Source organism: Pseudorca crassidens, chromosome 8 (genome assembly GCF_039906515.1).
Source record: "Pseudorca crassidens isolate mPseCra1 chromosome 8, mPseCra1.hap1, whole genome shotgun sequence".
Classification (NCBI taxonomy): Eukaryota; Metazoa; Chordata; class Mammalia; order Artiodactyla; family Delphinidae; genus Pseudorca; species Pseudorca crassidens.
Genome location: NC_090303.1, coordinates 75,448,668 through 75,465,205, shown reverse-complemented (window position 1 = coordinate 75,465,205; position 16,538 = coordinate 75,448,668). Strand labels below are relative to the sequence as shown.

General features: G+C 40.4%; 1 protein-coding gene across 2 annotated transcripts in view; it reads left to right on the top strand.

Moving 5' to 3' along the window:
- Positions 1-16,538, top strand: part of CTTNBP2 (cortactin binding protein 2) — a 154,496-nt gene that overhangs the window by 108,252 nt on the left and 29,706 nt on the right. For both annotated transcript variants that reach the window (XM_067746820.1, XM_067746821.1), the window contains 2 exons: positions 1,161-1,256; positions 2,467-2,546. In XM_067746820.1, the coding sequence (XP_067602921.1) occupies positions 1,161-1,256; positions 2,467-2,546 (176 nt within the window). The remainder of the gene's footprint in view (positions 1-1,160; positions 1,257-2,466; positions 2,547-16,538) is intronic.

Genomic DNA, 16,538 nt, shown 5'->3' with positions numbered 1-16,538 from the left:
CAATAAACAGAATGCCCCAGTAAAGCGAGTCACATGTATTGGTTTCTCAGTGCATATAAACGTTATTTATAATGTATTGCAGTCTATTAAGTGTACAATAGCATTGTCTAAAAAACTATGTACATACCTGAATTTAAAAACTTTTTTTGCTAAAAAATGCTAACTATCATCTGAGCCTTCGGCAAGTCATAATCTTTTTGCAGTAGTAACATCAGAGATCACTGATCACAGATCACCGTAACAAATATAATAATAACGAAAACGTTTGAAATACTGTGAGAATTACCAAAATGTTAAACACAGGCACAAAGTGAGAAAATGCTGTTGGAAAAATGGCGCTGATAGACTTGTTCCATGCAGGGTCAAGAGCTTTCAGTTTGTAAATAACACAAGCAATAAAGCAAAGCACAATAAAAGGAAGCATGCCTGCACACCACTGTTATTATGTATGTATATAAGTAACTTTATTGATAACCTCAACTGGATTAAAGGGACCAAGGGCAACAGAGAAGCAGTGAGTTACAGGTAGGGTATGCACGTGTGTTGGAGGTGTGCTGAGAATAGGTATTTGAGAATTGATCTGTGGAAGGAAGAGATGGAAACAAGTACTGAGGACTAATGCCTCCCCAGAGTGGACACTTACGAATTGGGACCCTTTTTTGAGCAAGAGTGAGCAGGGGGCCCAGACTGTGAAAAGGTTTGCTTTATTCTGAGCCCCTGAAGTTAACTGTTTTTACTAGAATCCAAAAATTTGTTGGAAAGTGGGGCAAGGACCAGATCGTAAAGGACCTGTTATCTCATCCAAAGTGCTTGGGCTTTGTGAAACAAGCACTGGAAGAACCATGAAAGGTTATGATCTGCTTTGTCCTTGAAAACTTCACCCTGGACATGTTTGGTTGTATTTTCACCAGGTTTCTTTCAATCCCTTGTAAGAACAGCTTTGGAGAAGGCTGTAGCTTGAAGGTCTCCTCTTGACCATCCACAAAAATTGTACGAGGGAGTTAACCCTTTGTGTGACCCTTTCCATAGTCTGTCTGTGTCTCTGACAGTCTAAGCTCTGGAGTCCTTTGGGGTCTCACAGGAGATCGTTCATTGACTCTTATAAGAAGAATTACTTTTAAGCTTCTCTTGATATTTCATTTTATTTTTTTTTGAACTAGGAAATGTGCCGTGGTCAGCAGGTCAGAGCTTCACCCAGTCCCCGTGGGACTTTATGAGAACGAATAAAGCAGAGCAGGTCACTGCGCTTTTGTCAGGTAAGGGTGTTCCAGACTGAGGTGATGTTGGGAGACTTTGCATCGTGAGTGTTTCACAGCACAGGCTCTGAATCTGCATGGTTTTGTCCTGTGTCCTCAGGCCACACATGTGTGACTCCCACTACTAAGTAATTAGATGTTTTTTGAAATGTTTAAGAAGAGGAAAATCAAAAGCCATGTTTCTGATACCTGTGGTGACGTCTGTCCTGATCATTGATTGCTGAGATTCTGATTGCATTTCTCTTTAGGAACAAATTGATGTGCTTATAAGAGAGTGACAGATACCATGTTAAGAGCAGTGTCTTTTATTGCTGTCAAGTCCATGTGATTTTTAGGGTACAGGCTAATTTCAGTGAGCATCTACTCTGTGCTAGGCTCTGTTGTTTACAGCACAATGCAAGTATAAATTCCTGTAATCCTTACAGCAGCCCAATTAAGATACGTATTTATGTTTATCCTCATTTCATGTACAAGGAAATTGAGGCCCAGAGAGATTGATTTTCTTGTCTGAGTACATAAAGCTAGTACGTAGCATAGAAATTCTCAGTTTCTCAGCCCTTAACTCTAAAAGGCTACTGATCTCATCATGCATTTCCCAGACTTGGGAATGGAGCTTTTAAAAATTCAGTTTGAACGAATAAAGTTCTATTTTATTGCTTGAATGATACTTAAGTTTAAAAAAAGTGTGAGACCATTCCAGAAAATTCCTTCAGGCTGAAACACCATATTGAGAGAGTGGCTGAACACGGAAGGGGTTCGGGGGCAGGGGACAGAGTTTGGGAATGCACCCGTACATTAACACTGGCAAGGCTAGAACTTTCTGAGGATTGGGATTATCTCTGATGACATTTGCTTATAAACAGTAAAATATTGAATCCAGCAATCAGAGCAAATACAAGCTATAGTTTTGGAGCCCGGATCTGAATGCCCTGGTAGTGATTGACAGGAGATGGGTGGGCTCCCCGGGGGAAGGTAGGGGCAGCTGGGGAGCTCTTGGGAGGCCAGCAGCAGGGGCTGTCAGTCAATACAAAGTGTTACAGTATTTTCACGATGGTAAAGGCACACTGGTGCCTCTTGGCTAAATGTCAGCTCTGCCTCCATAAGTCAATAAACATGTTGTATCTTTTATGATAGGCTCTTTTATGTTTTGATCATTTATACAGTTCACAAGAAGAGCCCATTTTTCCTTCCGTTTGCTTCTTTCTCACAGGGCCGCAGGAAGGCTGCCTCAGTAGCGTGACCTATGCCTCTATGATCCCTCTGCAGATGCTACAGAACTACCTCAGGCTGGTAGGTGGACCTGCCAAGTAGGGTCTTACACTGCCAGCCCTGACACGCACTCTGTGCTCTGACCTCATGACTTTCCTGAACAGCCCCCTCCCTGGACAACTGCTGGTACCTTCCTTCTCGATTTCTGTCACAGTCATCCAGGTGTCCATTGCCAGGACCCAGACAGTACCTGTGACCTGCCAAGTGCTTTAATTTGGGCAGGAGGAGGGTGCCTTCCCCTAACAAGGACTTGACATCAAGTAATTGATCATCAATATGGAAGAGAATGACTATAGATTTCAAGATGCCTGGCTGTGAACTTTTATAATTTAAAATTGAGTAAATATGCTAGCATTAGTTAGTGTATTAATTTGGCCACTTCAGCAGAAACAATTATAGCATAAACAATATAGAAGTTTATTTTTCTCAAACACAGCAAGTCCCAGCAGATGAGGAACCCAGGGAGGAGGAAGGCTCAGGGTGAGGCTGCGGGTCTTACCACCTTCCCTCTCCAGGGCTGCTACCCCTGGGCGTCATGTGTGTGGTTTTGGTCAGACAGTCACCACTCCTGCTCTCAGGTTCCAGCCTGAGGGAGGAGAGCCAGGAGGGCAAGTTCCTTCTTTTCAGAGGAGCCATACACACCTTTACTGCCCACATCCCGTTGACCAGAATTTAGACACTTGTCCACACCTGGGAGTGTGGTCTTGCTGGGCAGCCATGCACCAAGCTAAAAGACGTAGTTCTGTTATTAAAAGGAAGGAGGAGAATATGATTATCAGGAGAGAGTAGTAAATTCTAGATACAAAATGGGTAAATTCAACGCTTTGCATTTGTCCAGTACTTATTACATGGCAGGCAATATGAGGTAGAAAACACCATCCATTTTATAGATGAGGAACTTGAAGCAGAGAGGTAAGATAACGTGCTCAAGGCCACAGAGCCAGTGAGAGATAAAGCCAGGATTGTGCAAGTCCCTGACACACATGTGTGTCTCTGTGTGTGAGACACATCTAAAACTAATATTGAAGGTATAAAACATTAAGTAAACAATCGTTTTGCCTTAATTTGGAAAGCTTTTTAAAAAATGAATGGGTTTGAACTTTTACAAACGTTGTTTCTATTAACTGTGAATTGATGTCTTTGTTCCTGATATAAAGAAGTTTTCAAAATTATTCGGTTGATCTCGGGAGGCTCACCGTTGGGACTGACCTTTGTAAAAGCAGCCACAGCAGCATAAAACATTCAGAGGCTTTGCAGTTTAGGAAAGATGGTGTCTTCTAAATCGGATACATTCACTCTTTTTTTTGCTTTTGCAATTTGCTTCCTTCTTGAAGCATCACAGTAAGCCTGAGCGTTACATAGAAATGGGAAGGAGAGCTGTCTTATTCCTTTGCTTCAGTGAAGGTTGAAGTTGTGTGACCAACTGGTTTTCAGGAATGTGAGCCTAGGCTTTCAGTAGAATCAGCTGGTAGAATCAGGGCTTTTCACTTACCTGTTTAGATGATAAAATGACTAGAAAGGTGATGCAGCTGATTACAACCGCACCTTAGCCTTGACTGAGTAGGTCTGCCAAATGAAATGTCTGCTAGTCACGCTGTATACGGCACATTCCAAGTACATTTGTGTGTGTGCGCCTCGTAAGGCAGAAAACAGTTTAGCTCCCGATGACCAGCAAACCAGAGGCTAAATTAACTCAGCTGTGAGTTCTATTGTCAATGTAACGAGCATACACAAAGGGCTTTTTAAAATCCAACAATTAACCCTTGCATGCAGATAATGAAAATTTGTCACTCATTAGCAATCACTTTAAAGTGATTCAGGCAATAATAACACAGAATTGTTGTGACTGTTTCTTCTTCCATACAAGATTATAAACCCCTTATGGAGATCAACCGTGTGAGATGCATTTTTGTATTCGGTTTAGTTATTTAATTCCGTTGTTTGACACCTGTTTGTCCAGAGCCTCCTAAACGCAAGCAGTGTTTTAGAAACTTAGAGGACATAGCTCTGTATAAGATGCATTCCCTGACCTCATGGAGCTTACATTCTAGTGGGGGGAGACAGATAAAAAACAAATGAATAAATACATCTGTAATGTGATACCCAGTACTAATTATAAGTATAAAGAGAAATAAAGCAGATAAGGAGGTAAAGAGCTAATGGAAGGGGTGGCAGAAAGCTTTTGAATGGAGTTGTTAGGAAAAACCTTCCTATAATGATACGTAAACAGAAAGCTAGATGAAGTGAAGGTTGTAGCCTTGGGGGGGGTGTTTGAAGCAGAGGGAACAGCTGGTACAAAAGTGTCTAGACTGGCAATGAGGTCTGAGAGGTGACCAGAAGCCAGATCATGCAGGACCAAGGTGGGAATTTTGAATTTTATTCCAGTTATGATAGGAAGCCACTGGGTAGGACTTGAGCTAGAGTGACATATCCACCCGGTGCCACAGTAACTATAGTCATACTGATGTGTCTTTGAATTGTTGAAAATCTGTATGATAGATATGCAGACCTAGTAATACCCGACTTTTATTGAGTATTTATTGCAGGCATACCTCATTTTATTGCACTTCACTTTATCACACTTCATAGGCACTGCATTTTTATTTTTTCAACAAATTGAAAGTTTGTTGGCAATTCTGTGTAGAGCAAATCTGTTGGTGCCATTTTTTCCACCAGCATTTGCTCACTTCGTGTCTCTGTGTCATATTTTGGTAATTCTCCCAATATTTCAAACTTTTTCATTATTATTATATTAGTTGTCATCGATCTGTGGTCAGTGACCATTGATATTACTACTACCACTCACTGAAGGCTCAGATGATGGTTAGCATTTTTTAGCAATAAACTATTTTTTAATTAAGGTATGTACATTGTTTTTTAAACAATGCTATAGCACACTTAATAGACCACAGTGTAGTATAAACATAAACATAACCTTTAAATGCACTGGAAACCAAAATAGTCATGTGACTCACTTTATAGCGATACTCACTTTATTGCAGTGGTCTGGAACCAGACCTGCAGTGTCTCCGAGATATGCCTGTATATGCCAAGCTCTCTTCTAAGTATATAGATTGTCTCATTTAAACATGCTATGAGGTAGCTACTTATACCAGTTACTCCCATTTTACAGGTGAGTAAACCAAGACTCAGAGTAATTTGCCCAAGGTCCTCAGCAAGAAAGTGGTAAAGTCTAAGGAATCGAACCTAGGCTGTCTTCTATTCTCATGCGTGTTACCAGAGTTTATGCTAGTTATTAACCTATTGGTTAAGGCATAGTTGTAGTAAGCAGTTTTTACTAGGTGTGTAAATGTGCTAAATAAAATGCATGTATTAAAGCCCTTATGCAGGAAACCAAACGCAGTGAAACCTTTAAATCAGGCTTTTTGGTTTTGTTTAAATGATGTTAATTTTAAATACTTTCATTGAATAGTTACATAATACAAGTGAATTTTAAGTCTCCATCCTTGAGATAATAGGAGACATTTAACTTAATTGAGTTTGAATCACTAATAACATTATAATAGTTGAACTTCTTATTAACTCAAACTTTTCTGTTAGCCAGTTCGCAACTTTTATTAGCTTATTAATAACCCTGTAATTTAATAATTCAATGAATGTGAATAATTATTATATTTAGAAAAATACATGAGATCACCCTGATCTGAGCTCTATTTTTTTTTTACATCTTTATTGGAATATATTTGCTTTACAATGGTGTGTTACTTTATGCTTTATAACAAACTGAATCAGCTATACATATACATATATCCCCATATCTCGTCCCTCTTGCATCTTCCTCTCACCCTCCCTATCGCACCCATTAGGTTGTCACAGAGCACCGAGCTCATCTCCCTGTGCTATGTGGCTGCTTCCCACTAGCTATCTATTTTTACATTTGGTAGAGTATATATGTCCATGCCACCCTCTCACTTCGTCCCAGCTAACCCTTCCCCTTCCCCGTGTCCTCAAGTCCACTCTTATGTCTGTGTCTTTCTTTATTCCTGTCCTGCCCCTAAGTTCTTCAGAACCATTTTCTTTCTTTTTTTTTTTTAGATTCCATATATGTGTGTTAGCATATCGCATTTGTTTTTCTCTTTGTGACTTGCTTCATTCTGTATGACAGTCTCTAGGTCCATCCACCTCACTACAAATAACTCCATTTCCTCTTTTTTTTTTTTTTTTTTTGCGGTATGCGGGCCTCCCACCGCCGTGGCCCGCCCCCACGCAGCTGTGGAGCACAGGCTCCTGACACGCAGGCCCAGATCCCCCCGGACCAGGGCACGAACCTGCGTCCCCCGCATTGGCAGGCAGACTCCCAACCACTGCGCCACCAGGGAAGCCCCGTTTTTTTTTTAACATCTTAGTTGGAGTATAATTGCTTTACAATGGTGTGTTAATTTCTGCTTTACTTCATTCTGTATGACAGACTTTAGGTCCATCCACCTCACTATAAATAACTCAATTTCGTTTCTTTTTATGGCTGAGTAATATTCCGTTGTATACATGTGCCACATCTTTATCTTTTCATATCTCAATGGACACTTAGGTTGCTTCCATGTCCTGGCTCTTGTAAATAGAGCTGCAGTGAAAATTGTGGTACATGACTCTTTTTGAATTATGGTTTTCTCAGGGTATATGCCCAGTAGTGGGATTGCTGGATCATGTGGTAGTTTTATTTTTAATTTTTTAAGGAACCTCCATGCTATTCTCCATAGTGGCTATATCATTTCACATTCCTACCAACAGTGCAAGAGGGTTCCTTTTTCTCCACACTCTCTCCAGCATTTATTGTTTATAGATCTTTTGATGATGGCCATTCTGACTGGTGTGAGGTGATACCTCATTGTAGCTTTGATTTGCATTTCGCTAATGATTAGTGATGTTGAACATTGTTTCATGTGTTTGTTGACAATCTGTATATCTTCTTTGGAGTAATGTCTGTTTAGGTCTTCTGCCCATTTTTGGATTGGGTTGTTTGCTTTTTTGATATTGAGCTGCATAAGCTGCTTGTAAATTTTGGAGATTAATCCTTTGTCAGTTACTTCATTTGCAAATATTTTCTCCCAGTCTGAGGGCTGTCTTTTCGTCTTCTTTATGTTTTTCTTTGCTGTGCAAAAGCTTTTAAGTTTCATTAGGTCCCATTTGTTTGTTCTCGTTTTTATTTCCAGTTCTCGAGGAAGTGGGTCAAAAAGGATCTTCCTGTGATTTATGTCACAGAGTGTTCTGCCTATGTTTTCCTCTAAGAGATTTATAGTCTCTGGCCTTACATTTAGGTTTTTAATCCATTTTGAGTTTATTTTTGTGTGTGGTGTTAGGGAGTGTTCTAATTTCATTCTCTTACTTGTAGCTGTCCAGTTTTCCCAGCACCACTTATTGAAAAGCCTGTTGTTCTCCATGGTATATTCTTGCCGCCTTTAGCAAAGATAAGGTGACCATATGTGCGTGGGTTGACCTTTGGGCTTTCTATTCTATTCCATTGATCTATGTTTCTGTTTTTGTGCCAGTACCATAGTGTCTTGATTACTGTAGCTTTGTAGTATAGTCTGAAGTCTGGGAGCCTGATTCCTCCAGCTCCGTTTTTCTTTCTCAAGGTTGCTTTAGCAATTCGGGGTCTTTTGTGTTTCCATACAAATTGTGAAATTTTTTGTTCTAGTTCTGTGAAAAATGCCATTGGTAGTTTGATAGGAATTGCATTGAATCTGTGGATTGCTTTGGGTAGTATAATCAGTTTCACAATGTTGATTCTTCCAATCCAAGAACATGGTGTATCTCTCCATCTATTTGTATCATCTTTAATTTCTTTCATCAGTGTCTTATAATTTTCTGCATACAGGTCTTTTGTCTCCTTAGATAGGTTTATTCCTAGATATTTTATTCTTTTTATTGCAGTGGTAAATGGGAGTGTTTCCTTGATTTCACTTTCAGATATTTCATCATTAGTGTATAGGAATGCAAGAGATTTCTGTGCATTAATTTTGTATCCTGCAACTTTACCAAATTCATTGATTAGCTCTAGTAGTTTTCTGGTGGCATCTTTAGGATTCTCTATGTATAGTATCATGTTATCTGCAAACAATGACAATTTTACTTCTTCTTTTCCAATTTGGATTCCTTTTATTTCTTTTTCTTCTCTGACTGCCGTGGCTAGGACTTCCAAAACTATGTTGAATAATAGTGTTGAGAGTGGCCATCCTTGTCTCGTTCCTGATTTTAGAGGAAATGCTTTCAGTTATTCACCATTGAGAAGGATGTTTGCTGTGGGTTTGTCATATATGGCCTTTATTATGTTGAGGTAAGTTCCCTCTATGCCTACTTTCTGGAGGGTTTTTATCATAAATGGGTGTTGAATTATGTCGAAAGCTTTCTCTGCATCTATTGAGATGATCATATGATTTTTCTGTTTCAGTTTGTTAATATGGTGTATCACATTGTTTGATATGCATATATTGAGAATCCTTGCATCTCTGGGATAAACCCCACTTGATCATGGTGTATGATCCTTTGGTGTGATGTTGGATTCTGTTTGCTAGTATTGTGTTGAGGATTTTTGCATCTGTGTTCTTTAGTGATATTGGCCTGTAGTTTTCTTTTTTTTGTGGCATCTTTGTCTGGTTTTGGTATCAAGGTTATTATGGCCTCATAGAATGAGTTTGGGAGTATTCCTCCCTTTGCTGTATTTTGGACAAGTTTGAGAAGGATAGGTGTTAGCTCTTCTCTAAATGTTTGATAGAATTCGCCCGTGAAGCCATTGGTCCTGGGCTTCTGTTTGTTGGAAGATTTTTAATCACAGTTTCAATTTCAGTGCTTGTGATTGGTCTCTTCATGTTTTCTCTTTCTTCCTGGTTCAGTCTTGGAAGGTTATACCTTTCTAAGAATTTGTCCATTTCTTCCAGGTTGTCCATTTTATTGGCATAGAGTTGCTTGTAGTAATCCCTCATGATTCTTTGTATTTCTGCACTGTCAGTTGTTACTTCTCCTTTTTCATTTCTAATTCTGTTGATTTGAGTCTTCTGCATTTATTTCTTGATGAGTCTGGCTAGTGGTTTATCAATGTTGTTTATCTTCTCAAAGAACCTGCTTTTAGTTTTATTGATCTGTGTTATCATTTCCTTCATTTCTTTTTCATTTATTTCTGATCTAATCTTTGTGATTTCCTTCCTTCTGCTAACTTTGGGGTGTTTTTGTTCTTCTTTCTCTAATTGCTTTAGGTGTAACTTTAGATTGTTTATTTGAGGTGTTTCTTGTTTCTTAAGGTAGGATTGTATTGCTATAAACTTCCCTCCTAGAACTGCTTTTGCTGCATCCCATAGGTTTTGGGTCGTCGTATTTTCATTGTCATTTGTGTCTAGGTATTTTTTGATTTCCTCTGATTTCTTCAGTGATCTCTTGGTTATTTAGTAGTGTATTGTTTAGCCTCCATGTGTTTGTATTTGTAAACAAACAAATCTGTAAAAAAATACAGATTTTTTTCCTGTAATTAATATCTAGTCTCATAGTGTTGTGGTCAGAAAAGATACTTGATACCATTTCAGTTTCTTGAATTTACCGAGGTTTTATTTGTGACCCAAGGTATGATCTGTCCTGGACAGTGTTCCATGAGCACTTGAGAGGAAAGTGTATTTTGTTGTTTTTGGATGGAATGTCCTATAAATATCAATTAAATCCATCTTGTTTAATGTATCATTTAAAGCTTGTGTTTCCTTATTTATTTTCATTTTGGATGATCTGTCCATTGGTGAAAGTGGGGTGTTAAAGTCCCCTACTATGACTGTGTTACTGTCGACTTCTCCCTTTTATGGCTGTCAGCATTTGCCGTATGTATTGAGGTGCTCCTATGTTGGGTGCGTAAATATATACAATATTATATATTCTCCTTGGTTTGATCCCTTGATCATTATGTAGTGTCCTTCTTTGTCTCTCGTAATAGTCTTTGTGTTAAAGTCTATTTTGTCTGATATGAGAATTGCTTCTCTAGGTTTCTTCTGATTTCCATTTGCCTGGAATATCTTTTTCTATCCCCTCACTTTCAGTCTGTCTGTGTCCCTAGGTCTGAAGTGGGTCTCTTGTAGACAGCATATATACGGGTCTTGTTTTTGTATCCATCAACCAGCGTATGTCTTTTGGTTGGAGCATTTAATCCATTTACATTTAATGTAATGATCGATATATATGTTCCTATTACCATTTTTTAAATTGTTTTGGGTTTGTTACTGTAGGTCTTTTCCTTCTCTTGTGTTTCCCGCCTAAAGAAGTTCCTTTAGCATTTGTAGTAAAGCTGGTTTGGTGGTGCTGAATTCTCTTAGCTTTTGATTGTCTTTAAAAGTTTTAATTTCTCCATCGAATCTGAATGAGATCCTTGCTGGGTAGAGTAATCTTGGTTGTAGGTTTTTCCCTTTTATCACTTTAAATATTTCCTGCCCCTTCCTTGTGGCTTGCAGAGATCTGCTGTTAAGCTTATGGGGATTCCCTTGTATGTTATTTGTTGCTTTTCCCTTGCTGCTTTTTTTTTGTGTGTGTGTGGTACACGGGCCTCTCACTGTTGTGGCCTCTCCCATTGTGGAGCACGGACTCCGGACACACAGGCTCAGTGGCCATGGCTCACGGGCCCAGCTGCTCCACCGCATGTGGCATCTTCCCGGACCGGGGCACAAACCTGTGTCCCCTGCATCGGCAGGCGGACTCTCAACCACTGCGCCACCAGGGAAGCCCTCCCTTGCTGCTTTTAGTAGTTTTTCTTTGTATTTAATTTTTGATAGTTTGATTAACATGTGTGTTGGTGTATTTCTCCTTGGATTTATCCTGTATGTCACTCTCTGTGCTTCCTGGACTTGATTGACTCTTTCCTTTCACATATTAGGAAAGTTTTCAACTATAATCTCGTCAAATATTTTCTCAGTCCCTTTCTTTTTCTCTTCTTCTTCTGGGACCCCTATAATTCGAATGTTGGTGCATTTAATGTTGTCCCAGAGGTCTCTGAGGCTGTCCTCAATTCTTTTCCTTTTTTCTTTATTCTGCTCTGCAGTAGTTATTTCCACTATTTTATCTTCCAGGTCACTTATCCTTTCTTCTTCCTCAGTTATTCTGCTATTGATTTCTTCTAGAGAATTTTTAGTTTCATTTATTGTGTTGTTCATCATTGTTTGCTCTTTAGTTCTTCTAGGTCCTTGTTAAATGTTTCTTGTATTTTCTGCATTCTGTATCCAAGATTTTTTATCATCTTTACTGTCATTACTCTGAATTCTTTTTCAGGTAGAATCCCTATTTCCTCTTCATTTGGTTGGGCTGGTGGGTTTTTACCTTGCTCCTTCATCTGCTGCATATTTCTGAGTCTTCTCATTTTGCTTATCTTACTGTGTTTGGGGCTCCTTTTCACAGGCTGCAGGTTCGTAGTTCCCATTGTTTTTGGTGTCTGCCCCCAGTGGCTAAAGTTGGTTCAGTGGGTTGTGTAGGTTTCCTGGTGGAGGGGACTGGTGCCTGTGTTCTGATGAATGAGGCTGGATCTTGTCTTTCTGGTGGGCAGAACCACGTCTGGTGGTGTGTTTTGGGGTGTCTGTGATCTTATTATGTTTTTAGGCAGCCTCTCTGCTAATGTGTGGGGTTGTGTTCTTGTCTTGCTAGTTGTTTGGCGTAGGGTGTCCAGCACTGTAGGTTGCTGGTCGTTCAGTGGAGCTGGGTCCTAGCGTTTTGATGGAGATCTCTGGGAGAGCTTTCACCGTTTGATATTACGTGTATCTGGGAGGTCTCTGGTTGACCAATGTCCTGAACTTGGCTTTCCCAACTCTGAGGCTCAGGCCTGACACCCATCTGGATCACCAAGACCCTGTCAGCTACATGGCCAGGTACGTGGGCAGTTTCTTGCCTTTTGGGAAGTCTGAGGTCTTCTGCCAGCATTCAGTAGGTGTTCTGTAGTAGTTGTTCTACGTGTAGATGTATTTCTGATGTATTTGTGGGGAGGAAGGTGATCTCCATATCTTACTCCTCTTTCATCTGGAAGGTCCCTTGAGCCCTATTTTTTTTTTTTTTTTTGTGGTACGCGGGCCTCTCACTGTTGTGGCCTCTCCCGTTGCAGAGCACAGGCTCCGAACGTACAGGCTCAGTGGCCTAGCCACTCACGGCATGTGGGATCTTCCAGGACTGGGCCACAAACCCGTGTCCCCTGCATCGGTAGGCTGGCTCTCAACCACTGCGCCACCAGGGAAGCCCAAGCCCTAGTTTTAAATGTACAGCACAGAATCCCCAGGGACACAGTTCTTGAGAATTATATTGGCTGTCCACTCAAGTATGTGCCATGCTCATTACCAAGAATCATCACTAGGAGATTCTACTTAGTCTTCATACATTCCCCAAAAAGTTTGCTATGTTCCCATAGAGGTAATGTTGTAAATGATGGTTACGTATCTAAGACGGCCCACAAAAGCTCATCAACCCCTTTAGCAGATGACCAAGTTTAGCCTGAGCTTATTCAGAGTATGGAGGGGCAATGCTGGGTAAGGTCGTAGTGGAAGAAGGAAGCCAGTTCCCTGGTATGAGGAAGAGGTGATTCCAACACCAGTGGATCCTTGGCTTCCCTGGCTACAGTGCAAGAAGATTCTGGCCAGTAGGGCAAGTGTCAGCCCAGAGGAGGTCTGGAGCAGCAAGAGTTCATGAGTGCCAGAGGTGAGGTGACCAGGGGGAAATCATATCCACGAATTACATCTTTTAGTTTTACTTTTTAAATAGTTATAACACCCAAGTTACTACTTCTGGGTTAATAAGTGAGGGCCTATCTTTATTTGAAGTTAGTAATCAAGTCTGATCTTGGCCTTTTTTTTTTTTTTGGCGGTGCACGGGCCTCTCACTGTTGTGGCCTCTCCCGTTGCGGAGCACAGCCTCCAGACGCGCAGGCTCAGTTGCCATGGCTCACGGGCCCAGCCGCTCTGCGGCATGTGGGATCTTCCTGGAATGGGGCACAAACCCATGTCCCATACATCGGCAGGCGGGCTCCCAACCACTGCGCCACCAGGGAAGCCCTGATCTTGGCTTTTATGGTTTCACTAAGCTAATTTTTAAAAGCATATAGTATGGGTGTCCCTCTGTGTGTGAACTATAATTTCTCTTGAATTCCATTATTCTCTTACACCTATTCTATAAAGAGGGACCTCAGCAAATGCTTAAAACCCCTAACATGAAAGACTGGTTTTGTGTATCCCTGATGCTGGATGTGCCAATATTGTTTGGAGGGATTTTACATGAATAAGTTGACAGTAACTGTATTGTATGTGGCTCTAAAGTCATATATAAATCAGTCCTTTAAAAATTAAGTTCCGGAAGAGGTTGGAACGAACATCTTAGCTATAAAGCATGTCCCTTTATTTTATAACCATTCCAATTTTATTAGCTTGGTAATGACCTTTTATTTTTCATTCTTTTTTAAGTTCAGCATCTCAACACAACTTGGCCTAAAACCATCTCAGGGTAGTAGAAGCTTTTCCTCAGACTCTGACAAGTGAAGCTCCAAACGAAAGTTGAAGTTTATTGCTTTAAAATAATGCCACAAGTCTGAAAACACATTGCGGGTGCTACATTGACCCTAGTGGAGACTATAGCTCCTCTGGTAAACTCCATTCTGCAGAAAAACACTGTGGAGGGAAAAAAATAAAGGGATGGATGGGATTTTGTGGAGGTCATTGTTTCCATTTAATCCAGAAGTCATTTGCCTCACAAAGCACTAATTGACATGTGATAAGAGCTTCCTGAATAGGCTGTGAAGACACAAGAATAAAAGGGATTGGTACCAACTGTGATCAAAAAGCCCAGTGTCTGTTGCTTAATGAGCAGAAATGTCACACTGTAAGCTTGCACTTAGAAGATAATTCTGGTGACCACAACTCACAATTTAGAAGTTGAATTTCTTTTTCACAAAATAGATCTCCTTTCAACAGAATTCAAATATTTACCTCCTCCTACCCCCAAAAAATCTGTCTGCCTTCCTGTCTGTCTATCTATAATACCTCCCTACCTGTCTATCTTTAGAGCCCTCTGCTGGAAGCATGGAGCATGTATGTTCATTATACCTCAGATCTTGCTATTTGGAGAAATATGGTAGCACTAGAACAGATAAATATGTTTTCTTGGCATAGCTTTGCATGTTTGCACCAGTCTCAGAGCAAGAGGCTTCCATAATTAATTTTTTGTTCAGATCTTAAATGGTCACCAACACAACTGTATCATTTGATGAGGTAGAACAAAATACCATTAACAAAAAATTGATAATGACTGAAATGAGGAGAAACCTACTAATAGGAATCATGCATTAGAATGTCTGAATGATCAGGAAGTCTTTTACCTTGATTTACATACTGAATTCATTTATTTATATTTTACCTTATTCCAGAAAGGATAATAGAGTGTGAACAGAAATGCTTATTGCTAGTGAATGGCCTTTCAATGAAATTTTAATGGAATGTTATCTGTCCCTGAGAACCAACAATCTGAGAAAAAATGAGGTTGGAATTGAAGACAGCTTATCTATGAAGTTGGGTCTCTTGCTGTTATATGATTTCAGAATCAATCTTAAGAAAATGTAGGCAGTTTGACACGATGGCTATAAAGAGCACTCGTGTTTTCAAAAGTGAGACAGTATTAAATAGCAGTGCTAGTTGAAAATCTCAGGGCTAGAATATTCAGTAAATCTTGAAAAGCTGTATCCTGTTCCACTGGTGTGAAACAGTCCATTCCTTGTGAGCAAATTTCTACACTATAAGTCATGGCAGTTTGGGATTAATTTGGAGAGCTCAAGATTTCTGGTTTAAAATTGCACCTGGCAAGTACCTAACACACAATTTCCCACTAAAGTACTTTTTTTTTTTTGCGGTATGCGGGCCTCTCATGGTTGTGGCCTCTCCCGCCACGCAGCATAGGCTCCGGACACGCAGGCTCAGCGGCCATGGCTCACGGGCCCAGCCGCTCTGCGGCATGTAGGATCTTCCCGGACCGGGGCACGAACCCGTGTCCCTTGCATCGACAGGCGGACTCTCAACCACTGCACCACCAGGGAAGTCCTAAAGTACTTTTTAAAAGTGATAAAACTTCACAATAACAGAGAAAAATAGAACTGAGGTCTTCCTTTGTCAAGAATCTAGAAAAAATTTTCACTAACTTTAGGCGCAAGAGAGTGTTGGGTTTACTTTATTTGAGACCTACCTGAGATTTATTAGGAAACCACTTTTATCTTTCTCTTACCATCTTACTAATGATTCAAAAAAGCAAGATTTACAGCAGTTAGAAAATTGGGCATGTTTCCTTTACTGCCTCTGCTTTTTGCTGCACCATGATATTATCCTCCACCCCCTGTCAACACAGGTCCTTCCACAGACATTCAGAGTTTGGATCCGAGAAATCCCTGAGCAGGAAGTCGGTGGGCTTTGGTGAGACACTGCTGCATCCAGGAAGTATATTATATCAGCACTCTCAGTGGGACGGGTACAAGAGCATCCTGCTTCCTGTACTGCAGTTCATCTCATGCATTTGTCCGCCAAGGTGGACAGCAGAAGTTCAGTCCACTGCAGCCAGTGCTGGATGCTGGAGTTTAACTAGAAATTATAGACACCAGCCCGCCATTTGTCCAGTGACCTAAGGCAGGAGTTCAGCTGGAAAATCAGTGGACAGCGAGTAAAATCAGTGATGGTCCACACATCCTGCTTCACTGCAGAATTCTTCCTGTGGTTTCACAGTATATGAATACCAATGGCAAGTTAACATTATACCTACGGAAGAATACTGCAGAACAGAACAGAGTTATCCTTCTGAAAACTCAGAAGAACACAGCTTAAAAATACAGAACAAAGGAGTTTGGAAAATTATGTTCATTCTCTAGAGAATGCAAGGGGATAGACTATGAAAGCAGGGCAAGAAAGCCATGATAGAGTGCAGGCTAAGATTAAAAGGAAGAAAGTTGGAAAGGAGATGGATGAAGCAAGGAACTATAAGAACAACTAAAAATGCAATGGCATCATTAAAATTGCCCTTGAG